Source organism: Blennius ocellaris (assembly GCF_963422515.1).
Source record: "Blennius ocellaris genome assembly, chromosome: 19".
NCBI classification, from domain to species: domain Eukaryota; kingdom Metazoa; phylum Chordata; class Actinopteri; order Blenniiformes; family Blenniidae; genus Blennius; species Blennius ocellaris.
Window position 1 is genome coordinate 15,459,506 of NC_137668.1, and position 19,034 is coordinate 15,478,539.

At 43.9% G+C, this 19,034-nt stretch overlaps 1 protein-coding gene across 1 annotated transcript in view; it reads left to right on the plus strand.

Annotated features, from left to right (window-relative positions):
* Positions 1–9,583: 9,583 nt before the first annotated feature.
* LOC308143873 (cysteine/serine-rich nuclear protein 3-like) overlaps positions 9,584–19,034 on the plus strand; it is a gene marked incomplete at its 3' end in the record, with an annotated part of 9,942 nt that continues 491 nt past the window's right edge. The window contains 6 exon segments of the mRNA XM_080514815.1: positions 9,584–9,775; positions 16,045–16,243; positions 18,113–18,372; positions 18,472–18,768; positions 18,889–18,892; positions 18,895–19,030. Of these exon segments, the coding sequence (XP_080370941.1) occupies positions 16,063–16,243; positions 18,113–18,372; positions 18,472–18,768; positions 18,889–18,892; positions 18,895–19,030 (878 nt within the window). The 5' untranslated portion in view covers positions 9,584–9,775; positions 16,045–16,062.

A 19,034-nucleotide genomic window follows, 5' to 3' on the forward strand; every position in this document is an offset into this window, starting at 1 on the left:
AAACTGTTAAAATCAATTCGACAATTCGTGTAAAAAGCTGGAACTGGAACCAGCCACTTCGTTCATCGCTCAATAAATCCAGACGACTATCCGTAGGTCTGTGACCACTTTCCTTGGCCTGACGTCTGCCCAGTCATCTTTTCTATTGACACTAAATAACTCTGCACTTATTTAGTTAACCCACGTCAGTCTGTGGCTGGATTTCATTATAGCCCCTCTCCCAGGGTCTCTAATTGGGCCTCGCTGTTGTTGGCCTGGCACCTGCAGTTGGCCTGCATGTCACTGTAGCCGTGGTAACAGCAACGCGCTGTGATGCTGATTCTCTGGGCCTCAGTGACTGCACCCCCCCCAACCCCCCCCCCCCCCCCCCCCCCAGTCACCCCCCCCCCCCCCCCCCCCCCCCACCTGCTCCTCCCCTGCCGTTCCCCCATTACCAGCGCCGTATTGTCCTCCATCCCCCTCCCGAGTGAAAAAAATACCACACATTAGACGTTCTGTGGTGATTTTGTTTGAGGGCAACAACTACTGCAACACTCAGACGTGGGATTTGGTTAACTCAGGACAGGACTGCTTGGTGGAGTGGCTGTACACATGGATAACACCACATGTGTACATGAAACGGCTACAAAAAATGTGTTAGCTAATTAAAGATGAAGTTGTTTAATCTTCACAGGTCCTGCCCATCAACTGAAAGTGCTTCAGGGGCGGGAGTGAACTGAAAATCTTTTACGGGAGGAACCAGAACTTATCTTATCACTGTTTGCACACCGGTGCATATCTTTAAACACAGCTTGTATTTCACCCTATAAAAAGCTGAACTGTGAAGTAAGATTTGAGACAACTCATGTATAGCCTAAGATGAAGGCTGTATGTGAACCGTCTCCTCTGGCAGTAAGATTTTATTAGAATCTTTTCACTTGTTGGATCAGTTTGATCTCTCTGAATTCTGTCTCCTGAGGTTTTATTAGAAATTTTCCTGACAATTACACAATGACAATAAGTTGAATTGTTGCATTTACAAAGTTCACTGTGATTCCTGTTGGTGCATATATTGTTTTTAATTTAGATTGCAATTTGTGTTTATGAACCAAAGTGGATAAATCTAGTTGCAGGTTTTAGGGGGGAAATGTGCAATGCTTGTGATCAACTGGATGAATGATTTAACACACTTTAACTGTGATTGTGTATGCACAAGCCAAAATGAAGAAAACTTTAATTCAAAGTGCTTCACAAATGTTCTGTGATGGAAATCAGCAAAACATGGAAACTATTCCTAATATAAGGTAGGAAAGATATTGTTTCATTTGTTCCTCCACAGGTTTGCCACTACTGATCACATGATCAGCAGCCAACAGACACAACCCATGGGATTCAAACCAGCGAGCTTTTGGTTACATGCTCTCTTTTTTAACCTCGATTGACATGGTGATAATGAGGTGATAATAATGTAACATGACTAAATATGAAGGGAGGACAGTATTATAGCATTCACAGCCAGAACTGGTTCAAGCCTGGTTTGAGTCTTTCTGTGTGGACTTTCCAGGTTCTCCTTGTGCACGAGTCAGACTTTTTTTTTTTTTTCACAGTAAATAAAAAGGTTTTGACTTTAGCTGCTCACTCTAAATTACTTCAACGTGTGAGAGTGTGAGGGTCTCCTTGTGTTTGCCCCGTGATGATGTGACAACCTGGGCAGTGTGTCTTCAGTCAGTGTGTGCCCTGCTGCAACCCTGGAATGGATAAAGAAATGAAGTGGAAAAGGTCTACACCATTAAACATGAAGAAAGCAATGTCAAAGAAAATGCCAAATGAAATCTATTTGAATTTAGGGACTCCCTGGTTTGTTAGTGTGTGTGACACTTCACTTTAAAATTTTCTGACAAATATTTCCAGTTTCGACTCGCTATTTCCCAGCATTGCCTCCCCATGTTGCATTGAGCAGTATCAAATTTCCACACAGACAATGAGAGCTGAGAAAAAGGGGAAGTGTTCGGTTTATGACGAGAAGCCCGGCTGCGTGTGATTTCCTTCTAGTGACAGAGAGCGCGTGACGTGATGAGGGACTTCCATTTCACCAAGACAAACTATCTCCTTTTTATTGGGAAGGTACAACTTTGCACTATAAACACAGGCAATTATCAGTATGATCTGATGTAGAACATGCTGCTGGTCAAATATGAGAATAACAGAAGTGCGGTTCAGTGTTATCATATCACGGTACAATTGTGCTTGATCATTTTACATCCCACCCCCACCAATCTTTTAATCCATTGGTATGCATGTCGACTTATTGGCTACATTGTTATCTGCTCTGTGTTTATATCACTCGCAGCAAAGCGCTTCCTGTGCCTCAAGAAGCCTCTGTCTTTTCTTTGAAAGCACGTGTGCTGCATGTAAACATTTCAATGAGGAAGTGCTGCAGTCAAAGGAAAGTGAGCTGAGGATGGCTTTTGGTTTTGTTGTCTGATGTTCACCAGGACTAATATCTCTGTGTGAACTTCCCCTTATAGGACTGTTATGTAGCCATAAGACACATGTTGCCACGTATTGATTTCTGGGAAATGCTGAGAGCCATCAAGTAGTGTAAATTTTGCAAGACGTGTGTCCCAACAACACTGCTGCTGGAGCGCTGACAGTACTTTCACAGCAATTGAGGGGAGTGTGATGGCAGCTTCGAGGTCTACAATGATCACAATGTCTTTGTGATGAAGTGGCCAATTGCAGTGTGGCCAATTGCAGGGTCCTGTGTGGAAGAGAGGTTAAACTCAGTTGTGTGAATGATGACCCCGAGTATTGCTGAGTGATGTGATTGGATGTGGTGTGCACTCCGAGCAAGAAGACCCACTTCACTAATACCCCTTGTCAGTCAATAATAACCCTTTCATGGCCAGCTTGGCATGCTGGCATACTTTGTTTGCCTCTTTCCTTTTAAACCGTGAACTGGACGTCATGTGAGATAAGTTGTTTGGCGATCTCGTGCCAATTCACTTCACAGTGCACAACACAGCAAAAACAGATTCAGTCTATTAATATTCAAAGTCCACATTGCCATCTGTCTCATGTCAGTGCTTCGGAAGCAAGTGTATATATTTATAATATATATTCAGCATGACACTCACAGATGTAGACTTAGAAGTATATACACAAGACAGTATGCAAGGATAAAAACAAGCTTTTACATATAGTGGAATTGATGTCTTCGCCTGACCTCAGATTTGTTTTCAGTTCAGCTATACAGCTTGTTCAGCAGCCAGCAGTTGTTTATTGACTCTTTCTACTGTCAAGCAAAGTGTAGTTGGTGCCTGGTCCTCTTGTATTTTAGCTTATTTATTCATTAATTCATTATTATTATGATGATGATGGTTGTTGCTGTTGTTATTATTATTATTATTATTATTATTGTTATTATTAATAATAATAATAATAATAATAATAATAATAATAATAATAACAATAATAATAACAATAATAATAATAATAATAATAATAATAATAATAATAATAAAGAGTAATTGAAGGATCATTATTGAACATTCTCATGATCTTTGGATTTTTCAAGCAACATTGCTGTATATCAACATGTACATTTATGTGTTGTGTTTGAGGCTTTTCATTTTGTTTTTCATTTTCATTTTGCCTCTTTCTTCCTGAGCAGTATTATCCGGACTTGGATCACAGATGGTCTGGAACCTTTCCCAGCTAGCGCTGGGTGAAAGGCACCCTGGACGGGTTGCCAGTCCATCACAGGACTAACGCAGAGAGACAGACACTCGCACACACCTACAACCAGTTTGGTGTCACTGATTAAACTAACAAGCATGTATTTGTAGAATGAGACGTAACCAGCGTGCTTAGAAAAAGCCCACATAAGAACAGACAGGACACTCAAACTCCACACAAAGATGTTACATCACCACTTGTTATGAACCACAAGTCTTTTCTTGTGTCAGTTTAAAATAAATGATGCATGATCTTGAGGATATTTCACAACTTTTATACCAAATATTTAATCTGGAGTATGAGCAGGGAATTATAGGCTCATGATAATCACCATATCTTGTAGCTCGCTTGTACTTTTAATCAGTTATCTATTAAAAATTCAAAGGTACCATCAGCTCTTGATTTCTTAAGTGCAGCCATTCTTTTGATAGTCTATCAGGAAATCAATAATATTATGTCAGGGGAGAGTCTATAGCACATCACATCAATGAATAAAACATCGAACAAACGTCCTGGGAGAGACAATCCAGAATGCATTAGTCAGACAGTGCTGTGACGTTGCCAAGTAAACAAAACTTGCTGCTCTTCTCACCCTTCAGCTCAAGACACATAGCACAGAGAAGACATAGAGCAAACACACATACTGTATGCAGTGAAGGCAGCTCAAACATAGGGCCTGTTTGTTAGTGAATGAATGAAGCCATTGAAAAAAAAACAACATATCTTGTCACGGCATGGTGGTGAGAAAGGAAGCGAGAAGTTGTTGGATTTATTAATCGTGCCTGCCTCAGAGCGGCACAACTGAATAAACCCTGTCTATCACCCTCATTTCAGAAAATCCTGGAAGATAAAACGGGGCTGCATTGTACGACGCTACATTTATGTAAACACCGTCTCGTGTGGGAAAAATCGGAGAGGGGAGAACCCTTGAAAGAGCCTTTGTCCCTGAACGTTTCTTGGAAAAGTGCATTACATTTCCTCGCTCATCCCCAAAGGTGGAGGAAAAAGGAAGAAAGGAAACTGTGACCTCTCCTTTAATGGGCAGCTGATGATGTCATATCAATACACAGATTCTTTGGTCTCCAAGTAAACCAGCTCCTCTACAGAAACCCCCCCCCCCCCCCAAAAAAAAAAATGCACGTCTACCAGATGATTAGCTGACTGGCTGCAAGAGGGGGAGGGTGCCTTTTCTTCCCCTCTTGCTTCTGGATTAATCCCTGAGCCTGCGTGAGCTCATCTTTTCTTTTCTTTTTTTTTCTTCTCCCATATGTAACTTCAACAATTATTCCTGACGTAGTCTACTCCATAAAACACTGTGGAGGACTGTGTGTTCATTGGGAGAGGACAGGGTGTGTGTTTCCTGCTCAGGTTCTAATCTTATTAACTAAACACTTAGGTGTAGAATGCTCTTTCTGCCTAAAATCCAATAAATTAGCCTTATGCACGCTTTCCTTGGCTAAAGCCGTTTCAAGAGTTCTTTTATTCCTTTAAGTCTCATCCCCGGTAGCCATGCCGCTTGTTTTCTTGGCTGTGATGAACAGTGTCCTGAACTCTGCATTGCACTGGTTGCCCTCTGCAGTGAAACACAATGCCGTGCGCCTCTATCGCACTCATGTCTGGGGCTACAGGTGACCAGCTGTCTGCCTGTGTTCCTCTCCTCTGGGACAGCTGGAGCCATCAATCAGCCCCCACCGCTACACCCCGAGCCCCGTTGTGTCCGTCTGCCCCGGGCCGGACCACCTTAACAACAATAACATCAGACTGCCTCATCTGGTGCGACGCTTCTCTGGAGAATTCTGCTCAACTTCCACCAACATGAAAGTTGTTGTGAAATGTGATTTTTTTTTTTCTTTTTTCCCAGCTTTCCCAGACTTGGTTTCCCAATCTCTCAGCTGACTTTCTTGAATGCCTTCTTTGACAAAGTCACACTTATTTATTGACGACTTTGCTGTTCCGCTTCGTTGCTCGGGTCTAAGAAGTCGTTTTATGATGCCACTGATGGTCATAAATTGATACATTGTTGAGCCCACTCCACACAGCACGTGCAGTCACAGGCCTTTCTCCCTCCGCAGATGGAAAGCATTGAAGCCCATTATTGTGTTCTTGGAGGGGCGTCTTCCACCATGAACTCTTTGGCACACTTTTAAAGAGAGTAGCCTTAATGTATTCAGGCCTGATTCACAGTGGCTTTGACGCCCCCCCCCCCCCCCCCCCCCCCCCCATCCCCTGTCCTACACAGCTCCTTTTTTTGCTTCGAAGTGAGGGTAAACATGTGTGAGTTGAACTGTTCCCTGGAACTTTTCCCTGTTTATCAAAAAGAGAGCTGATGGTCCTGACAGGGGACTTCAAAGGGGGCAACATAAAAAGCCTGAGTTGCACTGCCAAGACATTTCCTGTTTATCTCAAGAGAACATCATGAAGGACACTCCATCAAAGGGCAAACAAAAAAAAAAGGGAAAAAGAAACAAGCATGACAACTTTTTATGCTACCCAGATTTACCTCTTACATAATGAGTGTCTGTCGAAACAACGCTGTTGAACCTGTGTCAGTGGTCTGATGTTTGGCAACTCTGCCGCTATAATTAGGTTTTATGCTCAACCAAACCACAGAAGTGGCAGAGTGAGCAAGAATGTCTCCCAGCTCTGGGGTACTCGTCAAACAGAGGGCTAATTGTTAATGTTGGGTGGTTATTAGGTTTTTGTATGTGTGTGTGTGCTCGCATGCATGTGTGTGTGTGTGTGTGTGTGTGTGTGTGTGTGTGTGTGTGTGTGTGTGTGTGTGTGTGTGTGTGTGTGTGTGTGTGTGTGTGTGTGTGTGTGTGTGTGTGTGTGTGTGTGTGGGTGTGGGTGTGTGTGTATCTGAAGAGGGTAAAATTCCTCAGTAATGGCCGTGACTGCTGCCGCTGTTCATGTGACCGTCGGTTTCTTCTTCTGAGATGTTCACGGCTCATTGTTGTGTCCTCAAGAGTTTCAGGGCGACAGGGAAACTAATTGGGTGGAGTCTGTCTCGACATACTGACTCCCGGGTTTATACAGGAGCATGACTGTGCCTCACACACCCTCACCTACTCTTTTGCAGTTTGAACACGTGAAAACAAAACAAAACAGAGAGTGTCACTACTGTAACGCGTGTCGCCTGATTTCTCATGTTAATGTGATGATCAAATATTAATTTATCTGTTTGTTTTCTAACCCGCATTGCTGATCTCTTAAGTTTAAAAAAAAAAGTTTTAAAGGAGTAAACCTGAGTCGTTAATCCTTGAAGGATTTTAGATTATTAAATGAATGAATTACTGGTACAGAGAAAAAGTACTTCTCTTCGTCCATCCTTTTGATAGTTGCTCAATTCCAGTAACTTCAGTTATATTCACTTAAGGACCACACATCCATTTAAAATCCATCCAATTTTACAAGTTGATGTGAATCTGTTTCGATAACCAGGCATCATCTCTCCCAGTTTTAACCCCAAGCATGTTTTGAGAATTGATCTTATCAGATCCTCAATCTTGCTCCGTTGAGTTCAATAATAGTGGAACAGCAACTCTGCATCCCCCCCCCCAATTCATCCTGACAAAGAATATTTTGCTTAAATGCCTCCTCAATGACTCCAGTGACACTGCTACCTGTATCACTGATCAAATCAAGCACTTTCACATGTTGGCACAACATGTTGGAATGTCTTCACAACTTTAACAATTGGTCAACATGCAAATTTGAGGCCTGAAACTCTGTGGGTTGAGTAAGTAATGACATCTCTACTGCCACTCAGTCCTAATGTGCTTGTTTTTGCCTTCAAGGGCGACACCCTAAATGGGGCCCTGGGGTACAACAAGTCAGTGAGAAAGGAGCCTTTTGTTCGCGGGAGACAATTAGCATGGGCCTACGTACACAGCTTTAAGAGACCGCTCCCCAAATATTGCTGTGGAGCACCTGTATTGACATTGGCAGAACACTTTGCCTCAGTGCTCACGTCCAGCTGAGAACGAAAGCAAAGCGTCTCAGTGTGCTCACCATGGGCAGCCCCACTCGTAAATACCTGAGAGGAGCTCGGTGCATGGGTGTGTGACGCTGTGGTTTGTCCCATCAGTCATTACAACGCGTAAAAGCACAAATGTGAAATGGTTGACTCACGTTGCTGTGAAAACCCAGTCGTCAGTGTCAGGATTCATTTTACATTGAAATGGGGAGCTAATGACTTGACCTATGACCAGTCTTCACGCCTTAATAACTCCACTGAAAATCACAAGATATCAGAGTCCGTCAACTGTTGATGAATATGTCCATTGTGGGTGTATTTTATGATTCATTTTTCCCATCCAAACGCTCACAAAAAAGTCTCACATCTTAATCTACCAATACCTGTAAACAGCTTCTTTCATTACAGCTCCTGGAAATTATTTCAGAATTGTTGACCCACAAAGACATTTCATCCCAAAAATTCAACTCTATTCTGCTTCTCAACATGTTTCTAAGAAGATTATTTTTTATTATTTGTTTATTGTTTTTGGCAAAGAGGACTCAGAAACTTTGTGGAGAGTCCAGTTGTTGCCTAGTAACTGCTTCTACAAAAGCCCATCAACCATATGACCTCATATAAAATCGTGTCTAGTTGCTATTATAAGATTTGATGTCCGCGTGCTTTAAACAAAGAAGTTATAGCACATTGACCACGAAGCTTCAGCAGCTGAAAGATTTAGATTTCACATATAAATCTCACCAATCTCATCATTGTAACAATAAAAAATAAAACAAGTAGTTGGAGGTTTTTCCACTGCCTGGATTGTTATTATCTAGAGACGGATCATTAAAAAATACTAAATAGTCACAACTTCCTCCTTTTTTTTGTAAATACTGATTCTTTTGTTGCTAAAAATGAGGAGGACATATGTCAAACATACCTTTTTTTTAAAAGAGTAAACTAAACTGTCATTATAAATAATGTTGTGTCCAGATTGTGGTGCTGATTTGTCTTGGCTGAACATTTTGTTTCCTAAAATGAGGCTTGACTTTTGCATTTCATTTATAAGAAAGTGAGTCATGATTTGAGAGAGCTTAGTCAGTGTTTTTCTGCCTGCTGGAATTACGTCAGGTCATACAGCATCGGATCCCTCCCACGTCACAAATAGAGCTGATGTTATCTGACTCTTCACAACAGCACTCCTTTTTACCAGCAGAGTATGTGGGGACCAGTTTACGAGTATCAATTGACTTGTGATACAAGTTTATTTACTAGAAGTTGAGTAAAATACCCGAAAAATGGATGAAAGCTTTCAATTACAAAATAGAAAAAAGGGTACTTATTTAGGATGAGCAGGTTCTTGTTTTTTTTTTAATATATTTGGTGAAACTGCTCAAAACCTTATTAAACTACAAAATACTGTAAAGTGTGAAGTATATTTTAAGCAAAGTGTACTTTATAACTGGCTATCTATCATAAAAACTTAATTTAGGTTTATTTATATAGCACCTTGAAGAACAATTGTTCACAAAGTGCATTGACCGTTAAAAAAAATACACACAAACATAAAATCAATAGTGTAGATGAAAATTAAGTATTTCCCCTTTTATAACAAAAATGTGTTCAGTTATATTTAGTTGAGATCACTCAGAATCTTGTAATGTCAACTATCTATCTATCTATCTATCTATCTAGCTATGTGATGCTGATCATTGTGGTCGTGCGTTCAGGCAGGTCTCTGGTGCCGCAGGTAGTAGTGGTACAGTACCGGAGGAGGAGGACCGGCAGGAAGCGGCGTGGGCAGCCTCAGTGTGTCACCGCCTGCGTCACAGCAGACGCCAGGAGGGAGTTTTCCACTGACGAAAAAGGCTGCGCGGCTCGACAGTCTGCTTCAGACAAGGGAAGCGCTTCAGCTGGTACGGAGCCCCGCACGCCGGAGACGCGCAGACAATAGCACCCGGGAGCCGAGCGTGTACGCGGGGATCAGCGCTGTAGCCTATTTATTCGTGCCATTTGGATTACTTACACCCCTTTATCCCATCCGACGGGCTCATCCAACGCTATTTGGTCCCCGATGGTGATCGGATACTTGAACTGCTGGTGAGTGCACACACGCGCGCGTGCGCGCACACAGTTCGCGGTCGGGTTATCGAAACACCGTACATTTTTGCGTTTAACCTCAGCGGAGGTTCAAACCAGATAGTTTGGATCCGGTGTGCCTGGGTTGGTTTAAATACCTTGCTTGAGTGGCTGTGTGGGGAGTGCCGTTAATAGCCGGAGTTGCATTTAAAACATTTTAGATGTAGCGGTTTGTTTAACTTGACGCACGCGTAAAAGTGAGTTTTAACTAAGTTGCAACGCGGGCAGGTGATTATCTAGCGACGACGAATTAAAATAATTTGTTGGTTTAGACGAAAGTCGAATGATCCGGGCCATTCATTCGCCTATTGATTATTCCATATCGGCTCGTGCCAGTGATTTCTCAAGCTTATCCAAACTTGTCGGCTCGGTCGCGTTTTTACTCGGGGGTGCGCATTCAGTGGCGGATTCATTAAATTTGAGTGTTGATGAGGTCGTCTTTGTGTGTATTCAGCCCGTGTGGAGTTGTTCTTGTTCACCTCAGCGGTGCTGGTGCGCCTCTTGTAACTCGAGCGACTCCTGAAGGCACTACATCTGAGCGCACAGCTGACGGAGCCGCTGTCATTACAATTAACATTAATCGGGCTGGGGGGGGGGGGGGGGGGGTCAGCGCGCGCGTGTCCGTGCATTCGTGATTGCGCGTGCGTCTTGATTTAATAATTGTTTTTTGATTGATAATTGATTGGACAGTGTTCCTAATGCAGGTGACTGTGCGTGCAGGCGCTGATTCAGTCTTTTTCATTGTTTGATTATTTTTCCACGTTTTTTTTTTTTTTTTTTAAACAATCAGTTTTACATATAGATAAATGAAACCGGTGTAAATGAAATCCTTAGAAAAACAAGGAATGCACCCGCTCTTTATTTATTTACCGCTACTCTGACCCGCAGCTGTTTTATTAATGCATTTTTCAGGTATGACACTGTTGTCTGACGCTTTTCCTTTGTAGAGCCAGACCGAATCTGTTTTTGATTTACAGGGAAAGAAAAGAGACTGTATCAATTTATTCGTCTCTCGCGCGACCTCACCCGGATCATTTTTGGAATTATGTTTTCTGGAATTAGGCTACAGCGAGCTGAATGATCCTTTGTTTACTGAGAAGGAATATAGCACTTGGTGTTGTGCATTTAATGTGGCATGCCTTTCACAGAAATGTCCAGGGGTGTTCAATAACTCTTTATCTCTACTTGTATAACAACATTTTCCATTTTAGCTCACATTTTACACTCTGACCCCCCTCTAAAATCATAACTGGCCAGTCCATTGCCCTCCCATGAACACAAGGCGGAATTGCATGGAGGCAACAACATCTCTGTGCATTATTTGAAAAAAATTAAATTAAGACAAATGGCATCTATATCTCCTAACCGCCTCTTCTCTATCATGTGATTCTGTATTCGGCTAACCTTGTGTTGCCTGCAGCTGTCAGACACGGCATAGATAATCTGGATGGCCACTTCCTGTGTGCACTGCAGTGTATGTTTCACAACCTCAGGAAGCTCGTGCACACTTTCAGTGTCTCGTCTCCCCAGCTGGAAGAGGCAGCAGCAGGAGCATGCTGGGTTCAGACAAGGTTGTCTGTGCCTGCTTCATTTTGGTCACGCAGGATGGCCCCACGCTTTTGTGCCTGGAGAAGGGAGAGGAGCGAGTCGGCAGTAGAGGGTGGGTGGTTAGGAGGGGGGGGGGGGGGGGGGGGTGGTAACAGGGAGCCTGCTGACAGTCTCCAACACAGCAGCATAGAGCTCTCCCATCTGCTTTGTCCTCTCCCAGCATTCCATACAGCAAATGTCCCAGACTGGAGCTCGACCCCTGAACCTGCAAGCACCTCCTCCCTTCCTCTTCACTCATAAGCATACACCAAAGCTGCATGTTTTCTGCCTGAAGCCTATTATGCAAAACAGTATCCCTCAAGTTTATTTTTTTCTTTTTCATACACTGCTTAGTTTCTGATATTTGCTAATCTGTTACAGACAAAAAGGATGTTTGACTTTCTTTGCACACCTTTCATTGAAATTAAGAAAAGCCCCCCTTTTTTTTTTTTTTTTTTTGCATTTTCTCTAGCTTAAGATAAGAGTGAATGAATCAGAGTAAAGTCCTCTGCAGGCATCACTTAGCCTGCACAGCAGATTAATGACAGTTGAGGACATGTGAGGTCCACGTGCAACCTAATACCCTGTCAGGTGTGGCAAGGAAAGGTGGCTCGCTTGAGTGCCTTGTGGGAGGAGGACTTTCCAGTGGTTAGCAGTAGAAAACACATCTGGGTTAGATAGAGCCTGTGTTCTTCTCCCACCATTACAGCCAGAGTAGCGCTGCCAGACTGGAATTCCTGTGGCTTGGAGACATGACATTATTTATTTGTTTTGTCCAATCCTCCCTCCTTCTTCCCACTACCTCTTCTTTTTGGAATCGGCCTGAGCACGGGTCAGAGCAGAGGAACAGAATGTTTCTGTGGCACAGCGGGCTTTGGGCTTCAGTGAGAACAACAGGCTCATAGAGAAGAAAGCAGCAGCAGCAGCAGCGGCTCTCCCCACATTGTTCCAGCAGGTGGAGCGCTTCTGACTAACAGCTGAGCTTAAGATAGGAGCTGATGTGTTTCCCCAGCTGTGTCGGAGCTGGAATTAAAGCCCACTGTCACCTCAATGGCTCTGATCAATTACCTCTGTCTTGTCAGTGACAGCACTGGGAAGTGAGAGGTGCAATACCTTGAAAGACTGAAAGTGGGAGGGACTTAGGTTAGCTGCCTGCCCAGACACACACACACACACACACACACACACACACACACACACACACACACACACACACACACACACACACACACACACAGACTCCCAGCCTCATCATTATCACATTTTATGAGCAGCCAGTCAGTCAGACGCTGCGCAGGGTTGTCAGTGTGCCATGTAAATGCTCTCGGCTGGCTTAGATTAGTGCAACTCGTCGCTCCCTCCCACACTGTTATCAGCTGGAAGGGGGCAAGACAGGCGGTCCAAGGGGGCAAAGTCAACTACGACAGTGGCAGTTTAAACAGGCTACTTCTTGATGCTTCTGCAGGTGTCGGGCTTTATGCATTTGTCTATTTTTAAGGCTTTTCTTTGTTTAAATGTACTGAAGATCATGATGACTTCAATTAAAAGTAAAAATTGTTTTTTTTAAATAACTGGCTGATAAAGTGAGCTCTGTTGTAGTTTCAAATTCATTACATATCTGTTTGAGTAAGTAACAGGAGCCTTTTCTTACAACCCGTTATGCCCCGTTTGGAAAATAAGGGCTCCTTAATAAGGGCTTGAAAAGCCATCTGCAGAAATGAATTGGGATTCTGGAGTCATATGAACAGCCTGTAGCTGCATGTATCAAGATAATCTTATTCGACTGACATAGTTATGCATCTGACTAGAGCTGTGTAGTGCTTCTGGTGACAAATCTCCTCGCCTGAGATTTATCTTCCCAACTCTGTGACAACTGGCTGGGGAGCACCTCAGTGGATGCGTCCTTTATCTGCCTGCCTGTGTGCGGTTGATGGAATGACAGTGATGCATAATTTAGTGCGCGCTGAAAACATGCTGTGCACCGTCTCTGGCTCGGCTGTCCGATCACATCCATTCTCCATTTAGAGCAGACATTCACAGACACTGCTTTCTTTTGGAGCCAGCTCTGAATTCCTCTCTTTTATCTTTGTTCTTTTTTTTTTCCTTTCCCCTCTCCCTCCGCCCTTCTGCAAATGAGTCATTGCACGATGTTGTCTTTTTACCCCCTGCCCCTTGTTCCATCCACTCTCTGTGCTCCCTTAGCCTTGTTCAGTGGGTGCAGTGGCTGAACAGGCTGAGAAGCTCCAGATTGACTACAAGCCGTCCCCTTGCCAGGATTAACCTCTCGCCATTGTTTCTGCCCATTGAACAGGATTAACAAATCAATGTGTCAGGTAGACTGCAGTCAAGAGACAATGACCCAGTTCTGACACCGCTGCCCCCCCTCCCACCTCCATCCCTCTCCTCCTCTTCTGCCTCACTGCAGCTTTTAATTAAAAAGACTTTGCTTAGCTGGCGCTATGTACTCCCTTGAGGTAGCCTCACAGCTTTGTTTTCATTTTTTTTACAGGGAATTGGGGGTGGAAATGATCACAAAAATTGCGACGTGAACTCTTGTGCTAAACCTCTATTCCTGAATGAAAAAAAAATATGTATGCAGCAATTTAAAACACACGTGTTGTCTGATAAGCAAACACATCAGCCACAGATGTTGCATCCAGGTGTTTCCAGACATTCAAAGCAAATCCCACTATGTGATCATTTCCAGTCGCTGTGAAAGGCTTTTGGAGATTATTTAATGCTCGAGTGAACTGATGGATGGCAATCCAGTGGCTTCTGTTCTCATTGGTCCTGAAATGTAAGAGCCATTGAGATTGCTATAGTGTAGAGGAAGCCTATTTGTTTGTTGTAGAGACGGTACGAGCGAGCTTGACCTATTGCAAGGTGATTCATTCATCATACGTGCACTGGGGACAACAATATCTGACTGCAGCAATAACAATAACCCCCTATACATCTGCGAAGCTGCCCCCACTGCCTATCCTGAGGTGTCAGCCTCTTGCCCTTGACTCTAATGTCGCCTTTATCCTTGTCAAAGGTGTACAGGTTTTGCATAATTGCTCCTCGTTGCATGCTGAAATGACCCCTCCCCTGCATACCAGCATAGTTTTTTTTTTTTTCTTCTTCTTTTTCTTCGAGTGCTGATCCTTGCATAACACCATAAGACAAGCCAGGCATGCAGCTCACACATGGAGTTAAAGTACCTTTTAAAGCCGCTGGAGGATTTGACTTGTATCCAGCGTTTGGCACATTCCGCTGTCCTGTTTACAGGACAGTTTATTTGTGTGTCTCTGTCATGTTATGTCTAATAATTGACATGGAACTTGTTGAGATCTGTACCATTAAATTATCTATCAAAAAAAAAAAAGTCAATGCTGTGTTTGACTTTGACAAAATTATGTGTTGGCCAAAAAAAAAAAAAAAAAACACCTTTGGAAAAAAAAATGCAGTTTAAAAAGTCTAACCGCAGTCATTTGGCTGTGATTACAAACAGTTTGATGGTGAAATGATCTCTTTATTGGTGAAGTTAAAGTCTCTTTACCCAATTTCCACATCATTGTTGGGGGTGCCTGCACAGGCGTACAGCCTAGTCTCGTCTCATGCAGAGAAAGAAAGGACACTGTATCAATTTATTTGTCTTGTTTCTCTTCCTTCTTCTCTCCACCTCCAAATCGCTCCTCGTTCAAACTGGCAGGAGTTCACCCCCAGACGGTGACAATGACCCATCCTGTCTCGCAGCCACCACCGTCTTGCACTTCCCAAAAGTTGTGAACGAGGTAGTCTGTTGTTTGGAGATGCGACTCGACAAATTTCTATCACATAAGAAAAGAACACACAAGCTGCAACCTTCCTTCTTAAACTTGCTCGTTTCTCATGTCTTTGTTTTCTGTTCTGTTCTCTTCCTGGAACAAAGACGGGCATTTTTGTTTATTCATTGACTGGAATATGAATGAAATACAGGTGATGAAGATATTAAGCAGTACTTTGTGAGACAGACATGGTTTCGGGCTTCTCCTGTTTTAAGAGCTTTGACTAGAATCATCTTTTTAACTGGCTCCTCTCAAAGGACCGATTGTTTGTGCTGCTGAACCAGCAGTCTCTCACATGAGATCTCTGAAGGATTTGATTAGTTGTATAACAAAACATCTTGACTATGTGCACTTTTTTCCCACGTGATGACCACATTAAACAAGACAAGTGACAAATCACTCAGGCTTTGTCTTGCATAGTTGATTGTAGCTTGTTGATTTAAAGGCTACATGCAGAGAGAGATGGAAATGTCCATGGCTGCATGATTAGGTCACCTTTGTTCCAGGTTTTCTCTAATCAATGGATTTGCTGAGCTGATGGGATTTGGAAGAGGGTTAAGGGTCCGGTAATTGTTGACTTAGGCGAATGGGACTGATTGATTGCTTCCTCTGCCATGGCGGACTCCCACTCTCAGCTGAGTGTAGCACGAGACTGGGATGCTCGCAGTGTCACATGGCCGAGCGCTGGACTCGCATGCATCAGTAACAATGCTAAAGTTACTGTGTCCATGCAGTATTTTTTTTCTTCCATTTGTTCATGACGACGTCCTTTGTAAAACTGTTCAAAAGAGTTTAAATGATTTGCTAACGTTCACCCTCTGATCCTTTCTGCAGATTGTTCGCGTAAGCGCCATGAGTGGGCTTCTGAAGAGGAAGTTTGAGGAGGTGGATGAGGACCCATGCTACTCCTCACCCTCTCCCTCCTCCCTCTCCTCGGCCTGCTCAGGCTGGGACTCTGAGGGGGAGAGCTGCTACTCAGACACCCTGGATTCCACTCCCAGCAATCCCAGCTCCCCGGCAACAAATTTCAACAGTGAGTGTCCTCTTCCAGCAACAATAAATCATAGAAACGGCTGATGGTGCATTCTCCCACCTTGTCTTTAACATCCGCAGAGGTTCTGATAACAAACCTATAAAATTGGGGGAGAGGTTAAGGAATTTAGGCAGCTGGCAGCCCATGAAACACTTCACAGAAATGATTCCAGACTTCTGCAATGAATACTTCTTTTGATTTTATGCCCTGAAGCTGCAAAATGGCTAATCGCATTATGCAGTGACTGCTCACCTTGGCTCCATCTCCACCTTTCGCTCGTAGCCTTGCGGACAGACCCGGTCTCACCCTTCCTCGAGAGATGTGGGTCGAGGTGCTTCAGGGTGATTCTGTCTCGGCATGGGTGCGTCCGCTGGTCTTTAGGGGACCGGCCAGGCTGGAGAGGGATTGTGGTGTACAGGAGAAGGGCAAACAGTTGTGAGGTTTCCAGGATGATGGGGCAGCGAGCCAGGAAGAGAAGCGTGGCAGGCTGCCAAGGCTAGGAACACACAGAGCCTTGTCTGAAGCCCGGGCGTGCACCCAGCACAGGTGCTGAAAGAGGCTGGGTGAAGGGATACAGAAAAGGGGGGGGGGACAATCAAGAAAAAAAAAATCATGCAGACATTGCCGATTGAGTGGACAATTAGAATCCAGTGTTGATGTTGGAACATAAAGTTGTTTGCCATTGTGAAGCAAAAGGAGGATAAACATCCAGCAAGCAGTCTCATTTAGAGGCACTGGAGACGGTGTCATTTGTCTCCTATGGGTGTCATAAGCTTGACTGGATTTGATGGATGTGTAGCTGAACCTGGCAGTTTATTTCATCTGTATTACCCCCTTGCAGCAGATTGGATCCATAGTAACGCTATTGTGTATCGCTTACCTGTATTGGGGGGAAAGGTTACTCTTATTCCTCTGAGCTGAAATTATTCCATATATATTGGCTTTTGTGAATTCTAATGCCAGTTGTTCAGGGTGCACAACAGAAAAAAAGCTCCTTGGCTGAGAAAATGGGACTCTACAAGGGATTTCCCACCACATAATGGGTTATGCCCAACACATGTGGATTATCATCCGCACAGACACACACAAGCAAAAAAAAAAAAGCTGTGGTTGGTAAGAGTACAGGAAAAAGTTGCTTGTCCTCATGTGAGACTCAAAAGTTGTGTTAGATATTCCTGGGCAGAGGAAGTGGAATTTATAATAAAGCTTAAATAATTGTTGGGCTTTTTCCCCTCACATGTGGTTCCACTTTGATTCCCCATATGGTTTCACTGTATCGGTCTGTGTATAGAAAGACGGCTCGTTGCTGTGGGTCCTAAATGTTTTTAACAGAAAGAAGACCTTTGACTTCTCGCCGTTACTGGGCCATTCTAAGGGGCTTGTCAGCAAGCAGCAAAACCCAGGGTGGGCAGTTTTTTTTTTTTTTTTTTGTTCTTTTCATTCCTGTTCTGAGAGCTCCACTTCCATTCGCCACTCCATCTGGAAGCCTCAAGCATTTACTTGAACAGTTTGTGATCCTGGCTGCTCTGCTTCCTCTGCTGTGTTGGCCACCAAAGGGAAATTCCTGTGTTGGGTGGTTTTTGTCGCACAGGAGGACAAGAAACAAAGCTGCGTGGTTTCTTGGTAGTTTTAGGTTTCATTTTACAGGATATAAGTGTGTGGGACTCCTGTTAGCAGTGTTTCTTTAATTGGGTACATGATAAGGTGCAGCAATAAATCAGAGGGGTGTCCTTTTACAGGCTGCTCAGCAGCCTTTGCACTTATCCAAGGGATTCAAATAGTGGGGTCTTCTGCCATCTTGTGGCCAATAAAGATGAATCAAAAACCTTGTACTTGTTTTAAATCTTTTCTTTTTTTATTAATCCACAGCAACATCCATCCTCAAGAAATCCAAAAGAGCACGACGGAGCAATGTGACGTTTGACCAGGTGACGGTGTTCTTCTTCCCTCGGTGTCAGGGCTTCACCAGTGTTCCCAGTCGAGGAGGATGTACTCTGGGCATGATGCAGCGTCACAGTGCACATCGCACGTATACGCTCGCAGAGTTTGCTGTGGAGCAGCGTCTTCTACGCCGGGAAAAACTCCTCAACAGGCTCAGGGAAGAGAAGCTGGAAGCTCTCAAATTGAAGGTGAGCAAACTTGCATAAAAAAGTATTAAATCTCCTCTCTCCTTCATTTAGTCAACGTGACAAATAAATGTTTTGGTTTTTTTTCTTTCTCCTCTTCAGCTGACAAAGAATGGCACGCAGGAGAGCGAGGAGGCAGAGCAGCTTACGGTGGATGACATCCCGGAGCAGGACATCGACATCGGTGGAGCCAACCTGGAAGAGGGCTCTTTTCTCCAGCCTTACCCGTCGAAACGGCGCTATGCACTGCTCAAAGCAGCCGGTGTGAAGAAGATTGACAAGGAGGAAAAGAGGCAGCTGCATGAGTTGAGGCTCTCCAGGGAGAACTGTGGTTGTGACTGCCAGGGCTTCTGTGAGCCTGAGACGTGTAGCTGTAGCCTGGCTGGCATCAAGTGTCAGGTAAGAGCTGAGAAAGCACCTCTAAGATTTCATGTTCTCAACAGACACAATGCATCTGTGAGTTTGTGTCGCCTCACTTAGACAAGATATTCACCTATTTCCTTTTTTTCCCTCCCGTAGATGGACCATTCCTCTTTCCGTGTGGCTGTACGAAGGACGGCTGTGGAAACACCGAGGGTCGCATCGAGTTCAACTCCACCAGGGTACAGACGCATTACATCCACACCATCATGAAGCTGGAGTTGGAGAAGCGGCTGGAGGAGCAG